General features: G+C 50.5%; 1 protein-coding gene across 1 annotated transcript in view; it reads left to right on the top strand.

The window, feature by feature from the left end:
- The window catches only part of ZNF618 (zinc finger protein 618), a 562,788-nt gene extending 559,046 nt beyond the window's left edge, over positions 1-3,742 (top strand). Inside the window, exons 17-18 of the mRNA XM_050760987.1 lie at positions 1,237-1,338; positions 1,996-3,742. Coding sequence (XP_050616944.1) covers positions 1,237-1,338; positions 1,996-3,512 — 1,619 coding nt within the window. The 3' untranslated portion in view covers positions 3,513-3,742. The remainder of the gene's footprint in view (positions 1-1,236; positions 1,339-1,995) is intronic.
- The last annotated feature ends 8,997 nt before the right edge of the window (positions 3,743-12,739 follow it).

Here is a 12,739-nt window from a genome sequence, read left to right as displayed (position 1 = left end):
TCAGTGTTTCCTCAGTAAGCATGATGTTAGCTGTGGGGTTTTGGTAGATGCTCTTTATTAGGTTGGAAAACTTCGCTTCGATTCCTAGTTCATTGAGTGTTTTTATTATGAAAAGGGTGTTAGATTTTGTCAAATGCTTTTTCTGCATCTATTAAGATGACCATGTGATTTTTGTCCTTTACTCCATTAGCATGGTGTATTACATTTATTTTTGTATGTTTAATCAACTATATTCCTGGAGTAAATCCCACTTGGTCATGGTATGGAATCCTTTATGTTGCTGGATTATTACATCACAGGTCACAATTAGGCAGCCAGGTTCATAGCAGAACAGTAATATTGAAAACAGCAGAGCCAGAAACCTAGGACTTGGGAGTGTGGTTAAGCAAGCTGTGGTATATCGTATATGATAGAAGTACATATGGCCATGTGTAGTGACAAGAATGTGACTCAGACCATGTCCTATTCAGAATTGATCCCATAAACATGTCAAGGAGTAACCATGCATCCAGGAGAATAGGCATATACCAATTATTATAACTGGATACAACTGCATATGTGCAATTAACAAAAACTAGAGAAGTATGTGGAGGACACATCCAGGAACTGGGAACCTGGGATTATGTCCCAGCCCTGCTGCTGCTTTCTCTGTGATCTTTTCTTATATCCGAACTTCAGTTTCCATGTCTCACAGTGAGGGGGTTGGTAATTTGGTACTTTGTGTCACACATGGCTTTGGTTTTGTTTTGTTCATTTAATAAAATTTCTAGTAAATATACTTTAAAAATGCAAACTTTGAGGAAGTGAGAGAGCATGAGGAGTTTTTGGCCACTTGGGGGGTGTGACCGGTACTCCCTTCCCTGTATATCAGCTAGAACTCTGAGGTTGTGTGGAGGGAGTAGGTGTGGGGTTCCCAGCCAGGCTTGGGATCCAGTGCTTCCCATTTCCAGAGAGTTTGCTCCATACCACACACTGTGCTCAGCTCTTCCTGGATTCGCTCTTGTTAGTCCTATCAGCCATAGTGTAATGTCCATATGATTACCTTAGTTTTTCCAAAAGATGAAAATGAGGCTTTGCAAGCATAGATAGTTGTCTAAGGAGGAGCCAGGATTTTAAACCAAGCCTGAGTCCCAGTGGCCACATTCTGCTGTTACCCACCACACTCTAGTTCTTGTCTTCTTCATCAACAGGCCTCTTACCCTTCCAGGTTACACACTGTCCCCTTTGTGCCCACAGCTGACAATGAAAACAACATCGCCTCCAACCAGTCCCGATCGCCACCTGCTGTTGTAGAAGAGAAGTGGAAACCTCAGGTCCAGAGGAACAGCGCCAATAACAGTAGGTCTCCCCAAGCAGGGCTGGACCTGAGGGTCCCCTTATGCTCCCATTGTTCCTCTCTGCCCCCCATTCCCACCATTTGTGCTTCCTGTGATGTTGTAAGATGGTGCATGATAGTTTCCAAAGCACTTTTACACCTAAGACCTTGTTCGCAGGAGTTCTTAACTCAGGGGATGGGCAGAAGGAGGCCCAGGGAGAGGAGGTGACTTTTTAATGCAATCAGAAAGCACCAGTTTGTGCCAGAATCAGAACTAGAACCCACCTCTCCACAATTTCTGCTGGTTGCTCTTTCCTGACATGATGATCTCATGTATTTTATTCCCTGAAGATTCCCATATTAGAGGAGATTCCTATATTGAGGAAGAAATTAGACTAGTTGGCTTCAAAGGTCTAGGTGAATGACATAGACCACAATTACGTTTCATACATACCAGTATGTTCTATTCCCATGCCCATGGCAGGCCTTACTAATCAATCATAGAACTTTATCCCTTGAGACCGTCACATATTAAAGGCAGCCAGCACCACCAGTGTGTGTGCAAGAGGAAATCTATTTGCCATTCCCAATACTAGATGTTTAGAGTTATTAGGCTACTGCCGCTCCAAGCAGCCTTGAATGCCAGAATTAATCGCATCTCTCTTTGTGTCCTCTGCCAGCCACTACCAGTGGTTTAACACCCAACAGCATGATCCCCGAAAAGGAGCGGCAGAACATTGCAGAGCGGCTGTTGAGGGTCATGTGTGCCGACCTGGGTGCACTGAGCGTGGTCAGCGGGAAGGAGTTCCTGAAGTTGGCCCAGACCTTAGTAGACAGTGGTGCCCGCTATGGGGCCTTCTCAGTCACTGAAATCCTGGGCAACTTCAACACACTGGCGCTGAAGCACCTGCCACGCATGTACAACCAGGTGAAGGTGAAAGTGACCTGTGCCTTGGGCAGCAATGCCTGCCTAGGCATCGGTGTCACCTGCCACTCCCAGAGTGTCGGCCCTGACTCCTGCTACATCCTCACGGCCTACCAGGCCGAGGGCAACCACATCAAGAGCTACGTGCTGGGTGTGAAGGGTGCGGACATTCGCGACAGCGGCGACCTTGTGCACCACTGGGTGCAGAACGTGCTGTCGGAGTTTGTGATGTCGGAGATCAGGACAGTGTATGTGACGGATTGCCGGGTGAGCACGTCCGCCTTCTCCAAGGCCGGTATGTGCCTTCGCTGCTCAGCCTGTGCCTTGAACTCGGTGGTGCAGAGCGTGCTGAGCAAGCGGACGCTGCAGGCCCGCAGCATGCACGAGGTCATCGAGCTGCTCAACGTGTGCGAGGACCTGGCGGGCTCCACGGGCCTGGCCAAGGAGACCTTCGGGTCGCTGGAGGAGACGTCGCCACCGCCCTGCTGGAACTCGGTGACGGACTCACTGTTACTGGTGCACGAGCGCTACGAGCAGATCTGCGAGTTCTACAGCCGGGCCAAGAAGATGAACCTCATCCAGAGCCTCAACAAGCACCTGCTCAGCAACCTGGCAGCCATCCTGACGCCGGTGAAGCAGGCAGTCATCGAGCTGAGCAACGAGAGCCAGCCCACCCTGCAGCTCGTGCTGCCCACCTACGTCAGGCTGGAGAAGCTGTTCACGGCCAAGGCCAACGACGCAGGCACTGTCAGCAAGCTCTGCCACCTCTTCCTGGAGGCGCTCAAGGAGAACTTCAAGGTGCACCCAGCCCACAAGGTGGCCATGATCCTGGACCCGCAGCAGAAGCTGCGGCCTGTGCCGCCCTACCAGCACGAGGAGATCATCGGCAAGGTCTGTGAGCTCATCAACGAGGTGAAGGAGTCCTGGGCCGAGGAGGCCGACTTCGAGCCCGCTGCCAAGAAACCCCGCTCTGCCGCCGGCGAGAACCCCGCAGCTCAGGAAGATGATCGGCTGGGCAAAAATGAAGTGTACGATTACCTGCAGGAGCCCCTGTTCCAGGCTACCCCTGATCTCTTCCAGTACTGGTCGTGCGTTACCCAAAAGCACACAAAACTCGCCAAGCTCGCCTTCTGGCTCCTGGCGGTTCCGGCCGTGGGCGCCAGAAGCGGGTGTGTAAATATGTGTGAACAAGCGCTTCTAATCAAACGGAGGCGGCTGCTCAGTCCAGAAGATATGAATAAACTCATGTTTCTGAAATCCAACATGCTTTAAGACTTGACTTCGGGGAAAAAAAAAAAAGAAAAAGAGAAGATAACATTAGAAAAAAACCACACAACACTGTCACAAACAAAGAAAAGGAATTTAAGTTCTAAACACTGTGGACCTCATTATAAATGCCCCCCTGGAAACTTAAGTGCTTTTTTTTATATGTGTGTGTGTGCGTGTGTGTACACAGCCACAAGTGTGTGCACGTGTCTGAACACACGTGCTGTGGTTGTGGGGGTGTGAGGGTGTCTCTGCTCATCTGCATGGCCAGAGAAACTTCGCACACACACGCGCACACACGCGCACACACACACACACACACGACCCTGGTGCGTGTACACATGCCTGTTCTCGGACAGGTGTGCGTTGAACTGGGCGTGTCAGGAAAGCTGAGCGATTGGGAAAGAGGGAGATGTTTCACCTCCTTTTCTCAGTGAGGGGGCTTTAGAAGACTCCGCTTTCAGGTGTGCAGATTGGCAGAAAGCTGATGTTGTGAAATGTTCAGGCAGCTGAGATCTGAAGTGACTTGACGCTCTCTGTCCTTCACCCCAGTCCCCCTTTTCCCTCCTTGGCCCTCTCCCAGCCCTCCCACCCTCCTGATCCCATTGTGCACCCCCCACACACCCTCGGCTGCTCTGCTGTGGACTCTCCGCGCTGCATCAGATGGACGGTTTTTGTTTCTCGTTCACCTTCAGGGCATTGAGCTGCTGCCTTTGAGATACCCCTTGGGTGTCCCGGGGCAGCCGCCTTAGAAACACACCTATCTATCTCCCCAAATCAGGAAAGGAGACTTAAAGAGTATAAAGCTGACGTTTTGCTTTTTAATATAAGAGAGAAGAAAAAGACACTTTTCAGAGAAGTATAGATACTGTCTCCACTCCCTAATAATTTCTCTCCCTAACATTTTAGCAATTTTTACCTTGTTTGGGGGTTCATTTTGTTTCTTCAGATTTGATTTAGACTCTGCTAGGAGGCACTGAATGTCTATAACTTATGTTTTGGAGTTTTGTTTTTTTACTTGCCCCTTTTATTCCTCAAGTCACACTGTAAACTAGCTCATCTCAGTGGTATACTCAGTATCCTACGGTCTTTCTTGGCCTTCCCTGTACAGTTCAGTTTTCACATATTCAAATGGCCAAGATCAGATTCTTGGCTGTGCTGTTTGGAGACCAGGGGTTGGGGAGGAGTCACGGGTTCCACAGCTGCGGGGTTTGGTGGCCGTAGGGGAAGCAGTGGTTTGGGAGTTCTGAATGTAAGCGCCAGAGCTGCCCTCCTGGTCCGCTTTGTGTGGGACTGAGAGTGTCAGTGTGCGTGGTACCCAGTGTGCATCACACTACTCACCCCCTCCCCGACCCTGGCAGTCCACAGGGACTCCGAAGTCAACCCATAGTCACATCTACCACACCTCAGACCTGCCACAGCCTCTCCTCACTTCCCAGGACCCTGAGGCTCCCGGAAGCCAGGGTCCCCACTCACACCTCCGACTTCCTTCCCGGACGGCGGTGAGCATGGTGCCTTGTGGCCCCAACAGTTGATGTTCCGAGGGTGGATGACGTTCGGCCATGTTCGACTCGATGCTGTGAAAGATGTCTTCAGGCTTTTCTCTCCTGTTCCCCTAGCCGTGAGCAAATTAGGTTCTACACACACAGTTCAGATGCCAAGGGTGACACCCCATTCCCTTCACAAGAGGTGGTTCTGTCACAAATCAGCGCTGCACCCCCACCGCACCTCTCAGTGAATAACGTGCTGGTGGTCTCACTCCCCTGGTGACCCTTAGCCATGGGATGGGGTGGTTACACTAAGGCTTCAGGCTGAGAATGACCATCATGGCGGGAGGCTGTTTGCAGAGGCACCTTCTATCATCCTGGGGTTGGCTAAGTCAACTCCACCCCTTCCCGATAATAAAGCATTACTCAACTGTGAGATACCTCGACTACAAAAAGCACTGTACCACAGCCCTCTCCCCCTGGGTCCATGACGGGAGCAGGGAGTAAAGTTGATTGCAAACCTCATGAAGGCTTAGGATCATGGACCTGGAGCGTAGTGTTTGGGAGCCAAGCCTGCACACTTTGCCTCATGAGAACTCACCCAGCTCTCCCCTCGAGTCTTGGACACACTGAAATGGATCAAAGTGGGCCATTTCCACGTTTGCTCCAGCAAGCCGTGGTCTCAGGAACTACCGTGCCATTTCCTTTCCTGGAGAATTTCTAGGTATTCCCTCCACAACATTTCCAGCTGGGGGGCTGAACCCACTATCAGAGAAGAGCTGCCATCCACACTGGAGCAGGAACAGAGAGAAATCCAGACAGGAACCTCATGTCACTTCCTAGGGAATATGGAAAGAAACATAGCAGACTTCTCATTTGGGCCTTTGGAGGTGTTCTGGAAGGTGGCTCAGCATCGCTGATGATCGACAGATGCCTACAGCAAAAGGTGCCCCTAGCCTTGCTTGGCTGCTGGGGAAGGGACCGTGACCGGCACTTTGACCCACACAAGGATAGGAGCTGCCCAGTTTGTGTGGTAGGTGAGAGCAGAGCCTGGGAACCCATCCTCCCTCTACCTGGAGCAAAGATGTGCTGGTGGTGCCCCATTATTGGGCCAGTTGATTATAAAATAGGCATTTCACTTTCTCGGAAAGCCATCGGACTATGCCCAGATGTGCATTTAGAGGACTCAGCATTCTCCTCTTCGAAGCATGGGATGTCTGTCCTCCAGGAAGAGATTTGATCATAGGTGGTTACCTCCCTTTCCCTTCTTTTTCACCTCAATTCAATACTTGGGGGCTGACTTGCCTCTGCAGGTTTGACGTGAATGCCACTAGGTACTCAGAAAGCTGTCCTCTGGGCTGCCTTGTCCAGTTAGATAACAAGATAGCAGATGATCATTTATCTCTTGCAACCTCTGGTTCCCTCCGGAAACTGGTGTCACCAACAGGAAAGGCTGTACCAAGGTGCCCTCTTCTCAGACAGGCTGTTCTCAGAGTGCACATCCTGCTGCAACTAACAGCTTAATAAAACCCAAAGATCTCACTGATCCAGCCACTGGCCCCTTTATCTCCAGCAATATCCACCTCACCAAATTCTAGTTCAGCCAAAGGATTGAGACAGGCTCCTCCAGTTCATCTCCCAGTGTCCAGCCTGACCTTCACTTTGGGAAGGATTTTGTCATCTGCCTCCCAGTTCTGGTGCCACTGTAGGTTTTCCGTCACAGGCCTTTGGGGGATCTGGAACTAGGAAGTTGGGCCCTTTCTACCATATTCTTAGCAGCCTAAGGTGGCGGCCTGCTGATGTGGAGACAACTCGCCTCGAGCCATGTGGTCCCGAGGACAGAAATGGCCTTTGTTTTGACATACATGGACCCAAGGGGGGAGGTAGAGAAAACACACCTCCACCTGGCAAGTTTTTCCCCCTCACCTGAGGTCAGTTTGCTTCACCAACAAAGCCCAAGCCAAGAACCGCAGCGTTGTGGGTGGTGCCTCGGAGTGGAGTAACCCAAGGAATCTCAGGTCCATCAAGAGCAGTGGTACCATCCAGGCCATGGGTGGATGCCCTTGTTCTGGCACAGTTCTCCACTTCCCCATGCCTGGCTCAGCCAGCCAGGCCTCCTTCTAATGGCATTTAGTAACCAGGAAACAAAACGCATGCCACCTGAGCAAAACTGCCCGCACTTCATCTCTGGGGGTTCGCCGCACAGAGGCCACCTGCCGAATCACCAGTGAGGAAGCTTCGCCACCATCGTGCTTGGCAGCTTCACACTTGACGTCTGGGGATTGGTTTTTGGCTGGGAAAAGGGTACCAGGGTTCCTGGCAAGGACAGGAGGGCAGTGCAGTGACACAGATGAGAAGCCGTGAGTCTCCAGGATTCGAGGAAGCCACCAGGTGTGTAGGCTGGTAAGAGTCCTCTCTTTCAGTTTGACCCTTTATTTCCTGCACTTTCAAAGAAACACCAGAGGAAAAATCTACGAGGCGTGTTTCCACTGTGAAGCTGAACCTCTGCCTTTAGGAGTCCCCTATTTTTGAGCAAGGCCACCTGCTTCGCCTGAACTTGAGCTGGACTCCTTGAAGGTGGGCTCCTGGAGAGACATTAGGGATATAGCACATGCTCTCTGGGGGCCACAGGGTCATCGGGAAGGTTTGAAATGAAGATGGGATGTGGCTGGAGCAGGCTGAGATGGCTCTCCAGTGGGGACACTCCCCTCGTCTTGTCATCGTGATGGATATGCTGGAAGAGGAGGTGTCCCAGCGAGCTACCCCAAGTTCATAGCTTTGCCCTCGCCTTGGGAACAGCGGCAATGCCTCTATCTCTGGGATGCATCTTAAGGAGGGCTCCTAACAAGGCCGATGATTTAGACAGAACAAGAGACTAAGTAAGGTCCAGCCATCCGCTGGAGCCAGTAGGTGGGAGCTCCTATCCCCGCCAGCCCTGCTCCAGCCCCTGTGTCCAGCTGGGCCAGTGGAAGAACTGGGAAGGAGGCGGCCCCTCCCTTTCACTGTGGCTAATGTTTGCTAGGCCAGTTATGGTGAACCAATGATACAGTGTTTTCCCTCTTAACGTTCCCCTCCTAGTTTTGCCTTTTCAGGGTTTTCTGGGGGATTTCGTTGTACTAGTTGTTTTTCTTCCTCTCTCATTTGGGTTTGAGGGTTGTGGTCGGGGGAGCCCTGGCTTTCACCAAAGGAGCCCAGTGGTTTCTGTGGAAGAGGCGCCCACTCCCACTTTAATGAGGGTGAAGATTGTCAGGTCACTGTTTGACATATTCATTCCCCCGCCCCCGACGGGTGTCGCTTTAAAGAGTCAACTCTTGTACAGAGAAGGATTTGCTAGGTTTGCATTTGGGCGTTAGCATCACGACCCACAAGGGCCCTGCCCAACCGTGCGTCCCATGGGGGCACCTTGACTCTTCTAACCAAAATTCCTTAAAGGGGCACAGCCCAGCCTTGTCCGCAACCTCAGGGGCCTGGGATTCCTGTGGCGCTTCCTGAATTCCAGGGTGGCACAGATGATGAAGTCTGAGACCAGCCGGAAGGAAGGGCTCCTCCCACAACCCAGGTGCCAGCCGGTCTCCGCCTAGGACCTTCCCTCCCGCCCAGCCAGGGTGGGCGGCATCCCACGCGGTGAAACGAGCTCGTGGACTGACCCGGGGCTGGGCCTCGCCAGCCAGGAGAGAGCGAGGGCCGCATGGCGGGGCTGGCCCAGGCAGCTTGTCCAGGGCCATTCAGACCCCAAGCATCAGGAAATCATTTTGTACAACCACCCGAAGCAGAGATATTTTTTAAGAAGCGTAAATTATTTTCAGTTGTTTTCTGATCCAGCCTTTTTCTTTTCCCCACAACTTCACGCCAGTGATTCGTTCACATCAGGTAAATCTTGAGAAAGCCTTGGTGCCCTCCTCCCCACCCCGACTCAGTAACCACGTGCGTGTACCCCCGCATCCTTTCTCAGTAGTTAAGACGTTCTAGGCAATACCACAGACACATCTGTGTCTCTCTCTTCGAGTGCAAGAAACTTAAGTCATCTTAAAAAAAAAAAATACAAAAAAAAATTTACAAAAAAACAAACACAAAAAAAATATCTTTTTTAGGCCAGAGTTTTCTACAGGTATTAATGAATATTTTTCTTAATCCTTATAAGTTTTATGTGTTTAATATTTCTTAATACCGGTAGCATTAATTTATACTTTTGTAGCAACACAATATTTTTATAAACAGCCGGTGCTTGGCTCAAGTCTTCACGAGGGGTTTATGCAGGGCCATCTTGGGGACCCTGTGTACCATGTACTGTATTTAAAAAAAAAAAAAAAAAAAAAAGTTACCTAGTGTCACACTTGCTGTGTTAATTAACAAAAGACGTTGTGTGCGGTCTCCTGTATCGGTGTGGATCCAGCAGCTCTCCAGGGAGTCACATTGCATGGGGGTTGAGTTGACGGTTCTTGTTGTGATATGTAAACCCCCGAGACCAAACTTGAGGGTTTATTTAGGGTTTTCTGTTTGTCCTTTTGGGTTTTTGTTTCACTTCGTTTTGGTACCGTTTCTCCATTTACAGCCAAATCAGTTTTCATGATGTTCAAAACTTTTACTGATGTCAAATGGAGGAAAGGAACAGAAAAAAAGATTTTTACAAAGTAATAAAATTTAAAACTGAGCTGTTTAATGTTGCTGTTTTTACCTGTCTGTTCTTGTCCAAAAGTGGAACATTCCCAGGGAGAAGAGGAAGGTTCCACTCGGTTCCTTAAGTCGCCAAAAGCCCCAGCCCAGGATTCAGTACCTCCCCTGCCCCCCGAATTCTTGCAGCACTATTTCCTAGTTGGTTGATGCCAAGGCAAAAAGATACCTTTTAACGGTGAGAGGATCAGTTGCTTAAATGATTTCATGTCAGTGTTGTATTTATGGTTTTACAATAAAACAACCTTTAGGAAGATGCAGCGTGTGGTGTTTTTTTCTTGGGTTCAAGGTTGGGCCGTACTGTCCAGTTAGGAGCAGAGCACCTGCAGGGCACTGGTGAGTGGAGATGGGCCAGAGACAGGGCACCTGGGGTGACAGCACACATCCATCCCAGCGGGACACTGTTGACTTACCTGTGGTGATGCTGGTATCAGTGACTTACCTGTGAGCTCACAGCTTATCTCTTGCACCAGACCTGGCCCAGCCAGTGTTTGATAAATGAGGGAGGGACATGGTCGAGGAAGATGAGACCCTCCTGGGCTTGTGGAACATTGTCCCATGGAAGAAGGGATGGATTTAGTCTCCATTCTCCAGGTCTAGTGCCTCAGACACATGTGCAGGTTGGCCCTGCCCTGCGAGGCTCCTGTGCCCCTTTACCTAGTGGCTTTGGCCCCCTAAACGGTGTGTGTGATGTTATAACTGTTGTGTGTATCGTCCATGTGCTGGGGAAGAGTGTCTGTGGGTTTTGCCAAATTCCTGATGGCGAGAGGGACTCGGAACAAATTAGGAATCAGTGCCCTCCACCATGAGCTGCTAGAGACCAGCCCTGGTGGGCTCACCAAGCCTGATGCCATTCAGATGTGCGGACACCAATGCTCTTCTGGAATAGAAGCAAACCAAAGGCAAGTCAAGGGAGAAGAGAGACCAGCAGGCAAACTGGGGCCTGAGCAGGAGGGGGTGACACTCCTCCTAGTGGGCCCACCGCTAGAACAGCCCTTTAAGAGGTGAAACTGCCATCCTGCCATCCAGGTGAGTGAGTGACAGACACCCCAGGCTTGACACCATATTTACCAGGTGTGGGCAACTCTGCTTCAACGTAGAGGATGTGTTGCTTGATCACCTGAAAAACTTTCATCAAACCGCACATGTAACAACAGCATAAAGAGGCTATTGGAGCACCAGCCCTGGCCTCAAAACCATCCTGCCTTACGAGTTTCATGCTGATGTGGACATTCTGAGCCAACGATTGAAGTTTAATAGAGGAGTTTCTATGTAGCCTACAATGAAAAGTCGGGAGTCCTGCTGTGGCCGAAGGAATCCTCCTCCACTCTCTTGAACATCGCAGTCAAATAAGGCCAGGGCATGGCCCGGGAGCCCTCACAGCTGAAGGAGCAGCCTCGATTGAAAAAAAAAAAAAAAGATGCTTTAAAAAGGAGGGGAAAAAAAGACGTTTCTTTATTAAGGAGCTGCAGCTACATTTATTTTGTAATGGAAATAAATGAGTGTGCCCAGCACCTTTGAAAGAGAAATTTGAGGTGAGACTATTTAAGAATGGAGTGAATCTTCACGGTAGGGGTGTCCACTGTGCTGAGAAAGATTCCTGGCACCTTCTGAGATGAGCATTGTGAATTCTTCAGACTCAGGGTCACAAGGTGCTGCTCCCCTATCCCACCCCTGAGGGTTAAAAGCTAGGGGACATTGATTTTTTCATTTATTTTTAGTGAAAAGTTGTAGTAAGTGTCACAGAGTCAGATGCCCCTGGGCCAGGCAGGTTGGCGAGCAGAGCTAGTTACACGAGATGAGGCCCTTCCGCGGGACATCTCTGCTAAGCCCCAGCTCATGGTTGGCATCAGGATGCCAATTGTTTTTAAGAGAACTGAGAAAGCCAGATTTTTATGTGGCAACTCAGTTTTCAAGTGACGAATTCAGAGCTGTGAAAAAATACCTCGCGTGGTGGCTTATGTCTGTAATCCCAAGACTTTTGACGCCAAGATGGGAGGATCGCTTAAGCTCAGGAGTTCAAGACTAGCCCGGGCAACATGGTGAAACCGTGTCTCAAAAACAAAAATACAAAAATTAGCCAGGCATGGTGGCACGCGCCTGTAGTCCCAGCTCCTCAGGAGGCTGAGGTGGGAGGATCGCCTGAGCCCAGGAAGTCAAGGATTCAGTGAGCCAAGATCATGGCACTGCACTCCAGTCTAGGTGACAGAGCAAGACCCTGTCTCAAAAAAATAAAATTTAAAAAAAATCTCGTGAGCAACGTGTCCATCCACCAGCTGACGCTGGCCTGTCCATCTGCAGCTCACACCCTCCAATTTAAACATTTTTATCTTTCAGTTCAAGTCTCTTCAAAATGTCACTCTTCAACATGGCCCCTTCAAACTGCTGTGGCTGGTGGGCCCTGGCAAGGGAGGCACGTGTGGAAGGAACAGGATGTGGACACAGGATGGGAGGACCTCTGTTAGTCCCAGGCCGGAGGCCTCTCACTTCTCCTGGACAGTTGCCTGTCTCCCTGCACCTGACCCGACCTGCTTCTGCCCAGAAAGTCTGGGCCGGGACCACAGATGCTGCCCCTCAAGGCAGTCTTCTCTGTTGGGACCTGTAAGCCCCACACTCTGGATGTTGGGGGAGACAAAGGGAGGGTCTTGATGTGTCTGACCCAGGGGACTGCAAAGCTTTTATCCCCAAATCCTTGTCTCCAGGTTCCTCCCCTCAACCAGAACTATGGAATCCCTCCTTCCTTCCTGGTCCCTCAAGCCAACAGGCTAAGGGCACAAGGGGCAAACCCAGGACTGAACTAGCCACCGGCCCTTAGGATGCTGGTCACCCACAGAGAGGAGGAGGTAGGGCCCTGCCTGGGTTTCTTCTGCCAGGGTCATCTGTCCACTTCAGAACACACAAAGCTGGGGCCTCCAATCCCTCTACAGCTACGGCAGCCATCGGGGCTCTGGGCGGATGCAGTTAGCAAGAGATATTTATAAATCAGATGTTTGTAAAGCCCGTGTGTCTACACTGGAGCCTCCTGGAGTCGTGTTCTTGGGCCAAGTTTGTCCTGGGCTGCTCTAGACAGCCCAC

Source organism: Macaca thibetana, chromosome 15 (assembly GCF_024542745.1).
Source record: "Macaca thibetana thibetana isolate TM-01 chromosome 15, ASM2454274v1, whole genome shotgun sequence".
NCBI classification, from domain to species: Eukaryota; Metazoa; Chordata; class Mammalia; order Primates; family Cercopithecidae; genus Macaca; species Macaca thibetana.
The sequence above is the reverse complement of the archived record's forward strand: the minus strand, read 5'-3'. Positions and strand labels throughout refer to the sequence as shown.